General features: G+C 38.1%; 1 protein-coding gene across 1 annotated transcript in view; it reads right to left on the bottom strand.

Annotated features, from left to right (window-relative positions):
• The window catches only part of LOC311597475 (uncharacterized protein), a gene marked incomplete at its 3' end in the record, with an annotated part of 321,153 nt that overhangs the window by 272,334 nt on the left and 29,635 nt on the right, over positions 1-19,184 (bottom strand). The window contains exon 3 of the mRNA XM_084781709.1: positions 3,951-4,046. Within this exon, the coding sequence (XP_084637835.1) occupies positions 3,951-4,046 (96 nt within the window). The remainder of the gene's footprint in view (positions 1-3,950; positions 4,047-19,184) is intronic.

Consider the following 19,184-nt stretch of genomic DNA (forward strand, 5'->3'; position numbering starts at 1 on the left):
AAGATAGAGCAGAGATTGAGGGAATGTCTAACCAATGCCTGGCCCAACCTAAGACCCACTCGATGAGAGAAAGCCAATCCCTGATACTATTAATGATAATCTGCCATGACAAAATTTTATAATCTTCTGGCTCCTTCTCTTTTTCTGGCTTGTCCCAGCTTATTTTTGTCTCTGCAACCTGTCTCTATAAAACTCTCCCTGTAAAACTACCTCCTCCTTTCTCTTTCCAAGACACTCACTCTCCATTAGCCTTTCTTTCCTCTCTGTTCTCATAAGAGTTGGGCTTTGTCTGCCTCTGAACTAGACATCACTTTCAAACGTGGGTGCTTCCTTCTATAAACTAATTTTATCTTCATTGTTTGGCATTAGGGGTGTGTCTGAATTCCAGCCAGAGGGACACTTACTCTCTGCAGTTGTGAGTTTTTGTGTTAACAACTGTTCACTTCACAAAGAAGCTTCTCTGTTGAGGTCAGAGAGAGCAACACTAATCTATAGGTGTGTAGAGACAGCAATTTAGATGACAGTTAAATAATATGTCCATTTAGCAAATTAATAGCAGTAGGTTCATCATTGGGCCTATGATCTCCCCAACCATGAGTTCTTGGCCAGGTTTGCAGTACTGGCATGTGTTTTCTCCTGTGGTATGGGTCTTAAAAGCAATCAGAAATCAGTTAGTTACTCCCATAACACTTATGCTGCTACTGAATCCTTGGGAACCACAGCTGATCATTATTGTAGTACACAGTGTTCACATATGAATTAGACTGTTGATGACCTTTGTTCGCCAGAAGCCTGCCTTGCTGTCTAGCAGTATAAAGACAGCCAGCAGGGAGGAAGCTTCAAAGTCAGTATCAACTGGTTTTCTCTATATTTTTGGATCAAAGATCCATGATGCCTTTAGCAAGGAAAAGTGATGCATTATAATATTTAAAATGTCATTTCAGCATCATAATGCAAAATACTGAATGACCACTGGCTAGTAATATTGAAAATATAAATGGAAATAAGGTGAAGAAAAAGGAGAGCGTTGGGGAGAAAGAGAAAGAACGGCTATTGCAGGTGTACACAGGTTCATTCCCCATCACTTTCCTCTACAGACCTTTTCCATCAAATGAAATTATTGGTTTCCTTGATGATTCCTATTTTCTTTCCTTTTCCTCTTTTCTTTTCCTTCCTTCTTTCTTTCTTTCTTTCTTTCTCTTCCTCCTCTTATTCATCTTTCTTCCTTTTTTATTTGTCTTCTTTCTTTTATTCTAGATAGAGCTTCCTGTAAACCAGGCTGGCTTCAAAATTACTAGGTAGTTGAAGATGATCTTGATCCTCCGGCCTCCACTTCCCATGGTTGGGGATTAAAGGTACAAGTCATTACATGCACATTTGTGTAGTACTTAGGGCCAAGCCTCAGGTTTTGTGTATGCAAGGGAAACACTGTACTGACTGAACTTTATCTGTAGTCAAAATTAGTGATTTTAGTATGCGTGACTTCTAATTATTTTTCTACTTACATTTTTTTCACTCCATGAAAACAATCACCCTAGTTTCTCTTTTCAAGATATTCAGTTTGTGTGTGTGTGTGTGTGTGTGTGTGTGTGTGTGTGTGTGTGTATACACATACACATACATACATACTTACAGGTATCCTCCAAGGCCAGAGGCATCAGATACCCTGAATCTAGAATTATGAGTAGTTTTGTGTAGCTTCATGTGGGTGCTAGAAACTGAACTGCACATGTGACCAAAATGTCACATTTTGGTGCTCAGAAAAATGATACCCTAATGTGTGAAGCTTTGACAAGGTAAGCTCTTTGAACTAAAGAACCAACCTCAGAACCGAGACCTTTCTGACCAGCTTGTCACATCCGAACCCCTCATCATCTCTTGCCCCTCTTTTTCTCCAGAAGCATGAAGGGTGTGTTATATAAAGTTCCCATATATAAGGAAATTTATTCTTGGATAATTGTTCAAGAGGATAGCCATGTTGACTTTCTTCTTCATAATCCCATGAGACAAGGAAAACGAACTCACAGGAAGAAAATTAGAATTGAGGCCACCTCCAGAGCACAAGCAAATTTTTCAGGGAGGAGGCTTTAATCACACTAAGAGGAGGAAATAAAAATAGACTGTCTACTCTTTAGGACCATTCACCTGCACTTAAGAAAATAACTCTTCCTGTAACCTTACCTATAGGTCTTGCTTCCCTGTTACCATGTGGAAGGGAATACAAACTAAACCTTCCTGGACCATCAGCACTATCCTTGCTGACATGTACCACATGCATAACCACTATCTTTCCTCCTATTACAGCATCTATTGGCATAACACTTCCTAGGCTCAAAGATTAAATCTTAAAGGGAAGAGAGAAGCTGGGCATGGTGGTACATACCTGCAATCCTAGCACTTGAAAGTCAGAGGCAGAAAGGTGTTTGTAAGTATGAGGATAACTTAGTCTATATAGTTAGTGCCAGGCCAGCCATGGCCTTTAAAGGAGATCCTGTCTCAAAAAGGAGAAGGGAGAGTATCGAGGATCTCTTTGATATTTATATCTTAATTCTTATCTGCTAAGGAGCTCATATAGTCACATTGTTTATAGATGCATTCATTGTTTATTCAAATCAATGTACTTAGACATTTGGTCTGTTTTAAAACTCCTACTATGATAAATAATAAGTACTTTTACAAATATGTACATTGGAAATTAAAGGACATAATATTCATATATTTGTAATTTTGAAATATATTTTCTTTGCTTCTCATAGCTGTTTATTGAGATGAACCTAGGTTAACAAAAGATGAATTACTAAAAGAAAAATGAGTCATTTACATATGTGCATGGAAGATAAGTATCACATGATTAATAATATATTTTGAGAACTGTATAGTCAGACAATTGCATCATTGTGCAAATATCAAGGAGTGTAGTTACAAAAGCCTACATGGAACAGATCAATCACTAAATTTGGTCTCTTGATGAAATTAAAAGATAGTAAAGACAGGATTTATGAGATGGTGGCTGGTATAACTGTTTGCTGTTTTACAGTAATCTTTTTTAAATAAATAAGAGGGAATTCTAAAGTAATAATTAAAAGAATACTGTACAAAGTACACAGATTGTGCCAGTAGACAGTGACAGGAAACTTTTATCTTCATTCAGATCTTATGTGGCCACCACATCATATGGGATTTAAAGCTCAAACCTAATGAAGTGGTCATATGTTAGTCCAGGAAATAGCCTTAAATCGAGACATAGAAACTTTCAAATGAAACCAAAGCCATATAAGGAGAAGGTCCATTGTGAGGAGATGCTGAGGACGAAGCATGGCAAATAAAGGTCAGGCCTTTAGTATACAGACTTGTTTGTGGTCTCTTTATGGATGTGTTTATAGCAATTTAGAGATCTCCTTCTCTTCTTGGTACAGACAGGGGATGTTCTGATATAGGGCAAGGCTCCAGATAGATGCAAATTTCTCTTAGAAAAACATCTTGGGCTCTATTCTCAATGTTTCTCCAAGCCATTTTAGGCTTAGAAGACATATTTTTCTCATTTTTTATTATTTTCTTTTTTACATATACATTTATATTATTATACCTATATACAATAGATTACCTATAGCAAGAAGAACCATGACACAATCAGGAATTATATAAATGTTACATTCTTAGTGTTTTGGCTATTGGTATTTGACAGCCTTGAAGAAAACATCTTTCCTATCTTGGTGCTTCTAAATCTGAATGTAAATCAATCTCCATCACATATTATTATTAACTTAGAACACCTATCTAGACTTAAAACCATCTTAACCCTTAAACAACTAAGCTTCATTGTAAAACTAAGCTACCTGGTCTTCAACTCCATCAGAGACTTGCAAAGGAATAAACTTGATTACCTGAGTATGTCGAAAATGCAGGTTAATAGTTTTCCAAATGAGAAAATGACAGCGACAGTTTCTTACCTGAATAGTCACCCAATTCTCTCTCAGACGTTGGAGCATCTTCTTCAGCCTCTAGCCCACTATATCTGACAGGCATATTTGCGACAAGGCACATACCTAAACATAATAAAAGCAACATACAAAAAATAAATAAATAAAATAAAATAAAATAAAAGCAACATACATCAAGCCTCATAAAAGACATCTTACAGTAAAAACAAACTAATTTTATTCCTGTTCATGATTAACTCTATTTCTCAAGGATTGGACTATGCCCTGCGTATAACCTTAACTACAAATGATTCTGTACTGCCTGTTCCAGGAATGGCAATTATGTCTTTGTTTCAAAAAGTTAATAGCCATCTTATAACCCTACCTTTGTTTCAAAAGGTTGTTATGGCTACCTTGTTATGAGTACCTTGCAGTCATGTCTTTGTTTCAGGAAGTCATCATGACTAATTTGTTATCCTTATGTTCCATTCCTATAACCCCTCCTATTTTGTCCAATAAATCTCCATTGGAAAACTCTCTACTCCTGAACTATAAAGACTTTGTGTTCCTCACATACAAGGCTGATCTCTCAGAGGAGACACAACCCATGTACATGAATGAAAAAGCTTGATTTAATTAATTTCTTGCTTAAATTAATTTGACTATGATGATTTGGGTTGGTTTTTCTCCTCCCATCTTTGGGGTCGACAATAGTTCCTGAAAAGAATCACATCATGCTTATGATAAAGAGATGCATTTTGAACATCAGAATCTGGTCTCTTAGATATGTACATAGTATGTTCTAATTATGTACATGTCAGCTTTTCACTAACTCAGACAAATACATGATCCTATTAAACTTTATGATCTTTGTCAGTCTGTCAAGATAAAAATAGAAATAACATTTCTCAAACAAGACCTGGTGGAAGCAGATACCTTTCAAGATAACATGCGAGGCTGATGGAGGCTGGTTCTAAGTTCAAGGCCACTCTGGACTAGTTTAGCAAAACTCTGTGCCACAAGTAATCAAACAAACAATTACAAAAATATTGAAACAAATAAAAAATGTGGAACACCAGAAAGTGCAGCACTAAAACATTATTGCAACAAACACCTACATCTAAAGCATCAATGTACTCTAAATGCTGTATCCACGCATTTTAGGAAACCAGAAAACTAAGAGGGATATATGGATAAAGGGTGAGTCATACTAAGGAGTTGTATATATAAATTGAATTAATTCTTTAAAAGCCATATAACATTTCACTAAAATGAAAATTAGTAATTATAAAGATGAAATGGAAAAATATAGAGAAAGAAAATGGGTGATTACTACTAAAATTAGAAGGGAAAAAGGAGATGTAACAATGGCTATGACAGAAATACAGAATATCACAAAATGACTGTAAACAATACACTAAGAAATTGGCAAATACTGAAGAATTTGATAGGCTTCTGTATATATGTAACCTACAAAGACTGAAGAAATACAAAGTCAAAACAGAAAAATAATGGTTAACAAAAGAAAACTGAAGGAGGTAATGACATTACTGGTGAATCCTCAAAAATATTCTAAAAAAATCAATGCAAAAGAAACTAAGACATGCTCATATTTAAAAAAAAATTAGACCAATAATCAGAAAAGAGAGATAACAGAAAAGGAAAACTACATATATCTATATCCTTCATGAACATAAATTAATATTATATACTCTGATCTAGTGAAATTTGTCTCAGGAATGCTAAGATGATTTGATATATGCAAATTATTAACTATAACTCATAATTTCAAGAGTGTGAAGATGACTCAAAACTATATTATCATCTCAAAGTAGGCATAACATCACTCAACAAAACAATATTCACTGTCTCAGGGATGGAGACATGGCTCAAAGGTTAAGAGCACCGGCAGCTCTTCCTAAGGATCTACTTTTGATTCCCAGAACCCATATGGCTGCTAACAACCATTTGTAATTCTAGTACCAGGGAATCTGACATCCACTTCTGACCTCTATGGGTATTGAATATTCTTGGTGCATTGACAAATATCCAGGCAAAACACTAATACATATAAAATTCAAAAAGAAGAAATTTATAAAATATTGCCCATTTCTTCAAGATAAAAAAAAACTCAACAAAAAAAAATCAAATCTTCAAGTGGACATTGGTGGAGCATGCCTTTAATCCCAGCACTTGAGAGGCAGAAGCAGATGGATCTCTGTGAGTTCAAGGCCATCCTGGTCTACAGAGTATGTTCCAGGGCAGCCAGAACTGTTACACAGAGAAACCTTGTCTCAAAAAGCCAAAACTAAAACCAACAACAGCAACAACAACAACAACCCAAACAAACAAATGAAGAACAAAACCAAAAAACTCAATACATAAGGTATAGAAGGAACATGCTTCAACACAATAAAGCTGTATAAGACCAATCCATGCCAACATCATATTAAATGGGGGAAAGTTAAAAGTATTTCCTCTAAGATCTGAATAAGATAAAGAAATCCACTGTCATCACTTTTAATTGGTGCTCTTCTGGCAAATATATTTAAGGGAAGACAAATAAAGGTAATCCAAATATATAGGGAATGTACAAATTATCCTTGTTTGTATATTATGTGATTTTTTTCTATATAGAAAACATGGACACTCCACAGAAGAACTGTTTAAGTTGATCAATTAAAAATTAAAAGACACAAAGTCAAGATACAAAAGCAGCAGCATTTTTATGCACCTATAACAAACTTGTTGAAAAAGAAATTGAGAAAACAAATACGTTCAAAGTCACTACAAAGATATCTACAAATAATATTAACCAAAAGTGTATTATTCCTAAAATGAAAATTACAAAATATGGATGAAAGAGATTGAAGATGGCATACACCAAGAAATAGACAAGTAGGTTGTGTTTACATCAGAAGAATTAACATTATTAAAGTTTTATTTCTTCTTAAAATGATAGAAGTTCAATATAACCCTTATCAGAAATGTAACAGCAGTCTCATAAAATGGAAAGAAAGCAACAATAAAACTAATACATAGCCTCACAATACTACAAAGCCAATAGTCACCAAAACAGAACAACAGGTGAAGAGGAATTTTAATCCAACAACATGTTTGTTCTGATCACATCCAAAGATTGTGTGATCCAGCTGGAATGGAAACAGTGCCCTTAGTACACACTGTTAACCCAAATAATGAAGGTAAAGTTAGTTTGTAAAAGGAAGCACCCATGTTTAAAAGTGATGTCTGAGAGGCAGAAAAAATGATGAATGAGAGGAAGATGTGACAGAACAGGATATGTGCAACTCTCGTGAGAACAGAGAGGAAGAGAGCTGACTAAAGAAGGAGTGCAGAGAGCAGAGGAACAGAGGGGAAAGGCAGTTTTACTGGGAGAGTTTTACAGAGACAGGTTGGAGAGAGAACAAGCTAGATACAGGTGAAGACAGATGAGCCAGAGAATGAGGAGGAGTGAGAAGATTAGAACAGATTTCTAGCATTAATTTGAGGCCAAGCAGAAAAATTCAGTCAGAAGCTGAGAGAAGCTAGTTTTGAATCAGTCAGCTTTGAGAGACTTTTGATCAAGAACAGCTAAGTTGAGCCAGCCAGCCAGAGTTCAGAAAGAGCTAGAAAGGGTGAGCATATTCAGCAGTAATTCTCAGAGGCTGAAAATATTCAAGGCCCAGATTAAATTGTATGGAGGCTGGAAGTTTCCAGGAGTAGGCCTAGGTTAGCAGACATAGGCAGTAAATTTCAGAGACAAAAAAATACAACAGGAAAATAAAAGTTAATGTTTCAACATTGGTTTATGTGTTGGTTTTATGACAATATCATGCTATTTTGATGATTACTGACTTTGCAGTATATTTTGAAGTCAGCTATTTTTATGCCTCCAACTTTGTTATTTTAGCTAAGGTTTGCTCTGGATGCTGGTGGTATTATTTTTAAATTAGAATAGAGAACTTATAAATAAATCCATATACATATGATTTTTTCAATTTATTTTTTCCAATGGTACTGTTATGGTTTGAATATGAAATGTCCCCCACAGGTTTATGTTTTTAATGCTTGTTCGCAGACACTTAGAATGATTTTGAGATGCCATTGAGCTTTTAGGAGGTGGGGTCTAGCTGGCAGAAGTATGTTACTGGGAACAGGTGTTTGAAATTTGAAGACTATACTAGCTCCTGATTCTCCATTTCCTAGTCTTCTTCCATCACATAAACTTATCTTGCTATGTGCAAGGACTAGGCCACTATGCTGTGTATACCCTTCTAAACGGAAATCTTCTAAAATGATAAGGTATGTATGATCAAGTGTATAAGCATTAAAACAGGGATGAAGTAAATTATTATACTGTATCCCGCACATACATGCCAAAGTGCATACGTGCCACTTAAAATATTTTAAAACTTTAATCACAAATACACACTCTACTAAGCCAATAATTCCACTTAGAAACATAGTCTACAGATATACTCACATATACATGTGAGTATGTTAACATGTACACATATAATCATATACACATACATGATTATTCATGGTTATTTCCTATAAGCTTACTTATAAAGAGAAAATATGGTGGTCATCTATATATTGATTAATATAGTATTGTTTGTATAAATTACAATGTATACACATTGAGGTTTATTATGAATAAGAAATAAAGAATAAAAAAGATTTATGATGGAGAGATGATCTCCGTGATAATCAGTACGGATGGCCCACTGTGAAAATCTAGGACTGCATTGAAGGCAAACCTCTGGCTATATCTATAAGGGATTTCTAAATGTAGGTTAAGCAAGATGGAAAGTTCTACCCTTTAGCAGCACCATTCAACGGTTTGAAGTCTTGGACTGCACAAGAAGAAGGGAAGTAGCCGAGCCCAGGTACGCATCCCTCTCTGCTTCCTGATTGTGGATACAGTGTGACCAGGCTCCTGCCTCCATGACTTCCCTGCCATGGTGGAGTGTACTTTTGAACAGTGAGCCAAAACAAAAAGCAGAACCGAACCAAACACACAGCAACAGAACAGGTAGCTAATACATAAAATTGGTACTGAAACATGAGGCTCTGTGTGATAAACCTAACTATTGTGTGGCTTGTAAGCCTTTGGAACTGGTGTGTGAGAGGAAATGTAAAAGGTTTTGGCTAGAAAAGTCCTTGAATGCTGTAAAGTTATTTAATGATCTGCTCTGGTAGGAGTCTGAAACACCAGAAAGCAGTGGAGGTCCGGATCGTAAAGTTCAGAATGGGCTCTTAGTCTTGCTCTCTCTCTTTACCTGGCTCTCTGTCTCTGTTCCCTGGGGTGGCTGTCCCTCCCCCACTGCCTTCTCTCCTATGATTCTACAATAAATCTCCCCATATTCATAGAAAAGCTTCAGGATGGACAGGACTCTAACAGGAACTGGAATTGTGTATTCCCATTGTGTATTTTGTCAAAGAGTCGGCCTGCATTCTGCCCATGTCCTGAGAACTTGAATGAAATTTAGTTTAAAAGTCTACAGAGAAATGAAGCAAAAAGTAGAAGAAAAAGACAAGAAGATGTGAAGTTCGGTGAGCTGAAGGTGTATGAGCAAGACCAAAGCATCAGGTAAGGAAAATGAAGACAGGAAAGCAGCTGTAATTATTAGGGAGACGACTACACCATTAAAGAGAAACGTAGTATTTTACCCTGAGCAACAAGGAAGGTACCTGAGGACAAGAGCTCATGAACTGGAGGCTCCATCTTGAGAAAATGCAAATTCATTTGAAAGGAGAAAGCTTAAACTAAGAGACCAAGGGGACTCCCTGCTTAAATCCAACTACATAGAAAGTGTTTCCTGGGGTCAGGACACAGAGAAAACTTTAACTGTGGTCTAAAGGGGCTAGGGTTTACCCTAAGCTGACAGAATTTGGTGGTGTCATCCAGGTAGTGCTAGCTTTGTAGGTGTGAAAGGTACAAAATTGAAGGGGTCATGGAGGATTATTCTAGCATTCTAGAGGACTGTTAAGGCCAGGAAATGTGTGGCAGAGTCAGAGTCCCTGCAAAGGGCCATGAAAGGCCATTGCATAAGGCTACTGAGGTGAAGCTTAAATGGTAATGGAGACCTCCGAATGTTAGCAATGCCAGAACCAGGAAATGTCTGCCAAGGAAAGCTGCAGGCACGGAGTACAGCTGGCTGAACTGCTGCGAGTGACAGAAGTGAAGGGGCTGTGCTACCTACGCGCTTTGGAACTAAGATTATTTCATAACAAGCCCCAGACGCCTGACATGGAGCTGCAGGACTTGGCATTTTCTGGAGGTTTTCATTTCCCTTCGGTCTGATCACTCTTTGTTACTCCCCTATTCCTTCCTTTTGGAATGAAACTGTTTACTCTGTGTTATTGTGTCTTGGAAACAACGTAGCTTTTTTTTTTTTATGATATAGGGGCAAATAATTAAGAGATTTTCTGAATCTCAGAAGAGACTGCACATATACTTTGAACAATACTGGGACTACTAAGGACTGCAGGGTCTTTTGAAGATGGACTAGATGCATTTTGCATTATGATATAGCTGTAATCCTATGGGCACAAGAGGAAGACAGACACTTTGTGGCTACAAAGTGATGCCTTAGTATCAGGTTGACATGAGTTAGGCTTGTGATAGCTATTATTCATTATCAGTTTGATAGTCTATAATCACTTGGGCATGTCTGTAATGGATTTTCAAAATTAAACTGAGGTGGGAAGAAGATCTACTTAAATATATGAAGTGCCATTTCATGGGCTAGGGTCCCAAAGTGCATGATAAAGAGAAAGCAAGCTAAATCCAGGCAAGTGTCACACGTGAATACATGGCAGTGACCTGAAGAGTCTACTGACATTCCATGATGGACTGCACCCTCAAAGTTGCTTTTGTTGGGGGTATTTTTATCATAGCAGTGGGACATTTAACTAATACAATCCCCAAGATGACAGGCCAATAGGGACCCACGGAAATTCCCCAGACAACCCAGGCTGTTGCTAAGACAGAGGGTTGCTCTCCACAAACTTACATCAGGCTTCATTGCTGAGAACAGCACCCACACAATTCACTAAACATGAAGAAGTTGAGCTGGTACCTACATTGAGCCATCACCCTGGTGTTCTAGTCTCTTTGGTGTAGGAAGGTACTCTGCTGGCTACTGTAAGGGAAACCTGGGACCAAGCCAGACACAAAACTTTTGATTTACAATCTGTCCTGCCTGAAATATATTAAGACAATGATGGCACAGAGCTTGTGAAGAAGTCAACTGATGTGTCATTTGATCTAAGGCCCACTCCATGAGTAGAAACCACACCCGGCAACTGCTTGGGTAACCAAGAACCAAAGACTAGATAGCCCAGAGACCTAAGGTAAGACCAAACACAACTGGTCTAAAAAATCAATAAAGCAATTCTTAATGATATTCTGTTATACTCTTAGATCCTTGCCTTATCCAGTCATCATCAGAGAGACTTCCTCCAACAGCAGGTGGGAACCAATACAGAGACCCACAGCCAGACATTATGCAAAGACAGAGTCTAAATTGGAGGTCTCCATCAAAGCAGGAAAGATTGTAAAAGTTGGAGGGAATAGAGGACACCAGGTTCTCTAAATTAACTAAACAATGCCTATATGAGTTCGACAGATGGAAGTACCAAGCACATGGGTCTACACCAGGTATATATTATGGCTCTTAGCCTAGTACTTTTATGGGAACCCTAACTGTAAGAATAAGTGACTCTCGGACTCCTATGCCTGCTCTTGGGACTTTTTTTCTTCCTGTTCTGTTTCCATAACTAGTTTTGATATGATAGCTTTTGTCTCATCTTGTTATACTTTATTTTGTGATGTTTGGTTGTTATATCGTTGAAGCCTGTTTTTTTTCCTAATGAGAGACAGAACGGGAGGAGAGCTGGAGGGAAGGGGAGGGAAGTGGGGAAGAAGTAGGAGAGGTAGAGGAAAGGGAAAACATAGTCAGGATGTATTAAAGGAGAAAAGAATCTACTTTCAATGAAACAATAAAAGGAAAATTATTAAAAATCATTGTGTATAATACAAATATTTAAGAAAATAATCAATAGATTGACAGATGAAATTTCAGTATCACGAGATCAAAGTGTCCACATAGGCTTTGTTTGTTAGAACTATTACAACTTTGATTACATTCTTCCCAAAACAGAATGTTTCTCATCCTGAATATTTGCACCTCAAAATTTAACCCATCATTAAATCATCCTGTGAATCATTGTTTTTCCTGTTTTCTTCCTAATAAAGGATAACAAAATATATTAAATTCATATAGACCCATAAGAAAATAAAAGACAATTTACTAAATACATATCCTATGCTTTTTGTAGCATAAATATCCTATGCCATTTAATCCTATAAAAAACCTACAATGCAAGCCTATTCCAGTGACAAATGTTAAAACTGGTCCAAGAATATTAGAGAACTCCCCCATATCAAGCATCATATAATAGGAGGAAGAGATGCAAACTCAGATCTCAGATTTTAAAGATTTCTTTGCCAGAGATGCACTGCTGTACTTGATGGAACTTCTGCCACTTTTCACTAGAGTTCAAACTTCTGAAATCATCTAGTTTGACATTTCTGATTTACAAACGAGGAAAAGAAAACAGGAAAGGTTAACAGCTTTGTAAACTAGTTTGTTAATGTCAGCGGGGTTGCGTAGAGGTCTATAAAAACATATGTATGTAATTAGGGCAAAGGGCGTAAGGTCAGCCTGCTATTTTACACTTTTAAAATAGAATTCAGAATCAGCAAGATAATTGATAGTCTTTGCAATTAGAATGCTGGCACATTCCACGGGTGGAGAGACTCAATAATAGAAGGCAAACCCATCTGAGAATGAATGGCCATTTATGAAAAGTACTGACCATCCATGACATTTATATGCATACTTTATTGTCATTAATGCTTCGCCGAGCATCTTCCTGTGCTAAAGATAAAATGAGTTTTTGTCCTTGTCATACAAAGACCATGTGCCTGACAATAAAACCAGGAGGTTTCCAACACTCACTGACTGGTCTCCTCCCTCCAGTATCTGGCTCCCATCCCACACTGGCTCAGGAAGTAGGCAATTTCCTGCCTTGGCTGAGCCGGATATTAAGGCTTCTTTGTTCCCTTATCTCTGAGAAATAACACCTCTCTGTAACACTGCAAAGGTGGACTGGCTTGTGCACAAAGTCACCTAAGTGACTCCCTGCTATTCTTTAGCCTTAGTGTTCTCTGAGGCCATGCAATTCACCCATGGCCTAATTACAATAAGCCATGGGTGAATACACAGCACTCTGGATTATTATTGTTCATAGACCACCAGATATTAGAATAAAGGAGGTTTTTTTTTTTTCAAGAACTAAAACGCTAGAGGAGCTTCCTCTCTGTGTTCTCACCAACTCAACCTAAAACACACATATTCTTATGTCAATTTGTATTTGTAGAGTCATCTTTTTTCATAGAGACTCATGAATGGATTTGTTTATACCAGTGCAGATTGAACTGAAATCTGTAGCCTATGTAACATGGTCAAGTTGTTCCCTTTGGATGCAAATACATACAGACTTAACAACTGCTGACAACTCCGTGGTGCATCCCAGTGTACAGAGACACAGAACATATCGATCTGTACACCAGGCCGTGTTCTCTGCTTGACTGACGGTTGGTAATCCCATCCGCACATCCGCTGCTTGTCCAGCGGCAGGTTTCTTCCATTTGGTTGGAATTTTCTTAATGCAATATTTCTATTCAACACTTCAAAGCCTTTTCAAAACAGTTCACTTTTCATATAATGCGTGCCCTACATTCCAGCTTCTTCTGTTTGGAATTCTGACACCGGGGCAAGCTAAAAATGGCAATTATGATAACCAAGCATAGAAAATAAAATTTGGAAATAAGAAAAAAAAACTGTAGGGAACATAGTCTGCCCTTCTTCACTGGAAGGTTAAAAAAAAAAACTCAAAATATTCCAGACCTAAAACTTCTTAAAGATCTTGATAGCTCATTTTAAACACATGGAAACTATGTTTAGGGTGACGAATAGAACTGAAGAATGGTACAGGTTAATGAAATAGTAATTACATAGACAAAGGGCTCAAATTGTAATTATTGCATTTAATTCATTTTAAAGTACGTCAAGTATGTAACCTCCATAGCATACGGTACTGCTGGAAAGATTACAGTAAGCACACAATAAACTATCTGTTAAATAAGTGAACTCATCATTCGTTAAAGACACTTTAAGAGCTCCTGAACGGCTGACGTCATTCTCTGTATGAACATCTTCTGTGCTGGGGTCTGGCTCAGGGCAAGGCTTCCCAGGCCTCAGATGAGACTAGTAAGAGGAACCCACCTGTTTGGGAGGAAGAGGAGGTGTTAGGTTGCTAGGGCACTCTAGGCTAAAGTGTGAGTGCACTGGATGCTTCTGGTAGGCATTCGTTTTTTATGTGAGAGAAGGGGTGCATAGTGAGGTGTCTGGGAGCCTTTTTGTATTTGTCAGAATATCTTAGGCAGTTCTATTTCCACTTTGCACGTAAGTTAAGTGAACGCGGCGTTTCCTCAAGACAGCACAGCTTGCCTCAGAGAACATGGATTGGAAACTATATCTGGTTCTTTCCTACTTGCTACCTTGCCTCTACTAAGACACACTGTTTAAAAATGCTACAATGATATCTAACTTTTTTATATTAAAAAAAAATGAATGTCCACTGACCTAAGAAATATTTCTGAGCAGAATTCTTACCCTCAAGCTCTCATGTACCTGGAGAGACAAGTTAAGACACATCTACTGTGATGCTTGCCATAGTATAGAGACTGCAGTAAACACAGTAAGGAGGTTATTAGTTACGTCTGCTGCTTAGGAAGGTCAGAGAAGGGTTCACCAAAGAAATATCTTCTGTCCTGAATCTTAAAGTGAATGTCAGATAGAATTAAACAGGCACATCAGGAAATCTCTCAGAAGTCAAGGACTCAGTATAAATACAATGTTCTCTTGTTGGGGCATAAATATATCCCAAAAGGGTTGAGAGACACTGTAAAATATGTAATGTTTTCAGTAGTTTTTGCAAGGCTCCTCCTCATACCCAGAATTTCCATCCATATGCATTTACATATGGACACACACACACACACACACACACACACACACACACACACACACACACGTGTGTACTCATTCCACCCCACATATGTGGTGACATATGTCCCATTACTATGTGCGGGGCAGATGGCCTCAATGTTTTGTCTACTGCATTTATTAATTCTGAAGATTAACAAATAGGCATTCTATTTATGTAGCCATGCGGATACAACTGAAGGCATTTTAAGTGCCAGACAGGGCTAATTTAACTGATTCAAATGCTGCAGACACTTGTCTAGCACTGAAGTTTTAGGATAGGGTATAAATACAGACTGAGCAACAGCACAGAATTTTCCTGGACTTTTCAAGTTTGTAATAGAAATTGGCTGATATCCTTTGCAATTTTGCCTTTAATGTGAATGGAAACACATACCTTCCTGTACATTTATTGCGTGTGTGTGTGTGGTGGTGGGAGACTGTCTGGCTTTAAAGCAGCCACAGACCACCCCCACTTTCTTATTTAGAGGAAATTCAAAGGAGAATTTAAAATGAGAACTATGGCTTGTTCATCACACAGGAAATCATCCAATCCTACCAGAGTAGCTGCAAAACTGGAGGTATCTGAGCTATTCGGTGAGTGGTTGGGTTTTGATTATTGCTCAGCTGTTAGCATTGTGAGAGTAATGGCCTTTCAATGAAAGCATTGTAGGTCCTGAATAGTGTCTCTGGTCACTCAATAAACTTGTGAGTCTTTGGAACAAAATATTAAAATTTAAGGTTCTTTTACCCAGCACATATCCACACAGCAGGCAAATAGGAGTGACTGTGTGTCCACAGTGAAATCCATATGACATCGACTTTTATAGCTCTTCGATGATACTGAAGCCAAGGGTGGCATGTGTCACGGATTCTGGCACAATTCTCCAGCCAGGATATGAAAAGCAGTGAAAAGTGATGGTGGGGAGTGATGTGAACAGTATGTGGAAAGAGATTTCATTTGAGAGTGTACCCTATTTCCTTAGACTTGAACTTGATGTGCCTGTAATTCCCAACACTTCGTGCTCTGCCCAACTGGGTGACCTTAATGAGATCCTGGGAGATGCTGCGGAAGGCTCTTTAAGCTCTTACAACGGGTCCTGAGAGTGCAATTTCTGTGAAAGCTGAAGAGACTCCAGGGAATTTCCCCATGCCAAAAGCTTCCTATGATCAAAGGAGCTGACTCTACATTTGAAAGGGGGATCTGGCAACCGGGCACTGCAGAACTGAAGTGCTAAGGGCCATAGCAAGAGCACGGATCCACACAAGAAAGCAACTTAAGAAGAGGGGATACACAGACTTTAAAAAACAGAGTTCCAGCAGGATTTCTGGAAAGAAACAGGGGTGGGTGGGTGTGAGGTGGGGCTGGTACTAACACAGGAAGACAGAGTTGAGATAATAGGCCCTTTGCCCCCTAGAGAACGACTTTTTCTTCCATGTTGGCACACGCCCTCTTAGGAGAATCTTGGAACTTTAGAATTCGGAAGGATATTAGAGATCATCGGTCTCAAGCCCATCATTATAAGTTTGAGGAAACTGAGGCACCAGAAGTCCTGCTTGATTCAAGGCTAAGCCAGTAACTTGTCAATAAGAACTGGAGACCGCCCCTTGGATTTCTCTGGCTTAGAGGACTGAATCTCATCCTGGACCATACAGAAAATAGCTCTTGTGTACTAGAGTCTATAAACTCTCCACGGGCAGCTTTCCTCATCTGGTCTACTTCAGAGTTATTCCAATAAAATGAAGGTTTGGTGTGTGTGTTCACAGGAAAAGGCAGACAGTACTAGCCATAAATAAAGTGTCCGTCCCAGATGTTGTCTCTTTGGAGTTTGGAGGCGGGTATGGACTCTGTGTTTTTCTCAGGTTCTAGCACAGACAAGACATAAATACCAGTAAAATAAAATGAAATAGCTTTTGTTTTCATAAACTCGGAATAACCCAATTGTGTACAGCAGAGAAACCACCCAGTGTAGCGACTTCCAAGAAGTTTGTGCTATGTTCTCAAAACAATAACTGCACTCTTTGGGGAAAACATCACCCATCTGCAATCTAAAGACTGCATCTAGTAAGAATTTAGTGAGCCAAGACTGATGAGAATAAAGATTTTCTCCACTACAGAAACCAACAAATAATTTCTAAACAATATAACTCTTTTCCTTACTTCCCTATTTTAGTAAGTAAAATACATTGAAACTATTCTTTTTACATCAGTAAATCAATTTTTGAAAATGTACAGGACCACCCAGTTGGTCTAGTTAACTACTCAATGCAATGCCCATTTCTTTAAAAAAAAAAAAAAAAAAAAAAAAAAGCACTCTCAGCAGTTATGAACTAACTCATTAATTAAATTCTTCAGTGAAACTATGATTCTATTTAAGCTAAGAATGGTGATCTACTCCACATATAACCCAGCACTGTGCCAATTGCTATCTTTAAGTGGGAGAACATATACCAGATACCTGATTTTATAAAAATGTTAATTTTTAAATGTATTGTTGCTATGTCTCTTTTAATATCTTTGTCACTAGCCAGGATACCAAGAGTAGGGATGTCTATTCTTTTTCTTATTGTTGTAGGTATTTGTCATCGAGCTTATAAAAATGGCACATTCTCTCACTTGAGATAAAGCAAAAATTAAATTACTGGGTTTTTGTGGGGATGGACTTCAACTATCCTTTTGAGGAAGTTGCTAACCTGATTCTAGTTCTGAGCTCTACAGCACAGTGATATTAAATTTTAACATTCCAGGACCAAATTCTTCCAGGTAGAATGACACCATTGCCAAAATATAAGACACTTGAGGGAAATGAGGTTGCGCTTCAATATGTTTCTCCTTAGTGAAGACTCCAAGTCCCTGTGTTTTAAGGTACAGATCCCTCACTTCTCTCCTCAGGGTAATTTCATGGACTTAAATTGGAGACAAGGAACACCTTCCTATTGTAAAAACAGAAGAATGTCTTCAGAAATGTGGGCACTTGTGAGAGCAATGTCACACATGTATTTTCCCTTTTCTAGAGTGCTGGGCTTAGAACCCAGGGCCTCACGCATCCTGGACAAGTATTCTACCACTGAGGATGGCCTTGACTCCTCACACACAAATATTTTGATGTGTTAAATTGTAGTTATGGGTGGACTTTCCTTAACTCAAAACAAGAATATTATTTGGGAAATTTTATCCTTTAATACAAGAGAAATTGCTTAAGAGAGAAAAAAAGTGTTTCTACTGGATAAAGCACACATCTGCAATAGTATAGCCCAGACAAACAGTAACAGAGAACTTCTTACCAAGCAGGCTCTGTATCAGGAGCCTAAGAGGAGAGGAAGAGAGCGGGAGCACAGACACATGACCTGCGTTCTCTGAGGTGGTATAAGCTTCTCTTTTTCAAGAGTATGGGAACAGGGCTGGAGACATTGCTCAGTTAGCAGAGTGCTTGCCAAACAAAGCCCTGGATTCCATCCCCAACACCACATACAATCAAGAATAGTGATGTGTGTCTTTAATATCAGCCTTTGGGAGGTACAGTCAGAAGGATCAAACGTTCAAGGTTATTCTCTGATACATAATGATTGTGAGGCAAGCCTGGCATGTATAAGACTCCATCTCAAAGAAACAGTTCTAGTCAAAGTAAAACAAGAGAATCAAACTGTCCCAGAAGTAGTGGTTCAGTGTGAAATCGTGGCAATTTGTTAGATAAAGGATTAATTACTACTTCTAAAGGCAATATGGACTCACACAGCAAACTTTAGGTTTGGGAGTCTGATAAATTGGGTATTGAATATTGATTGGTTCAATATTGATTGGTAGAAGTAGTAACTCATGCCGGTTCTGGTGGCGCAAGCTAGAAGGATTTGCTAAAGGAGGCAGAGGCAGGAGGATCTGGAGTTTGAGGCCAGCTTGGGCTACACATATGAGGAAAAGAAGAAGAAGAAGAAGAAGAAGAAGAAGAAGAAGAAGAAGAAGAAGAAGAAGAAGAAGAAGAAGAAGAAGAAGGAGAAATTTCTTCACATGTAACGTGGATAACACTGGCCATCTCAGAGAGATGCTGTGAGGATTAAGGAGCACATGACTGAGAATGCTTAACCCAGTGGAAGGCACGCAGCAGGAGCTGGAATGATGACCAGTCTCAGGGGTCGCAGGCAA

Source organism: Acomys minous (genome assembly GCF_964271855.1).
Source record: "Acomys minous genome assembly, chromosome: 1".
NCBI lineage: Eukaryota > Metazoa > Chordata > Mammalia > Rodentia > Muridae > Acomys > Acomys minous.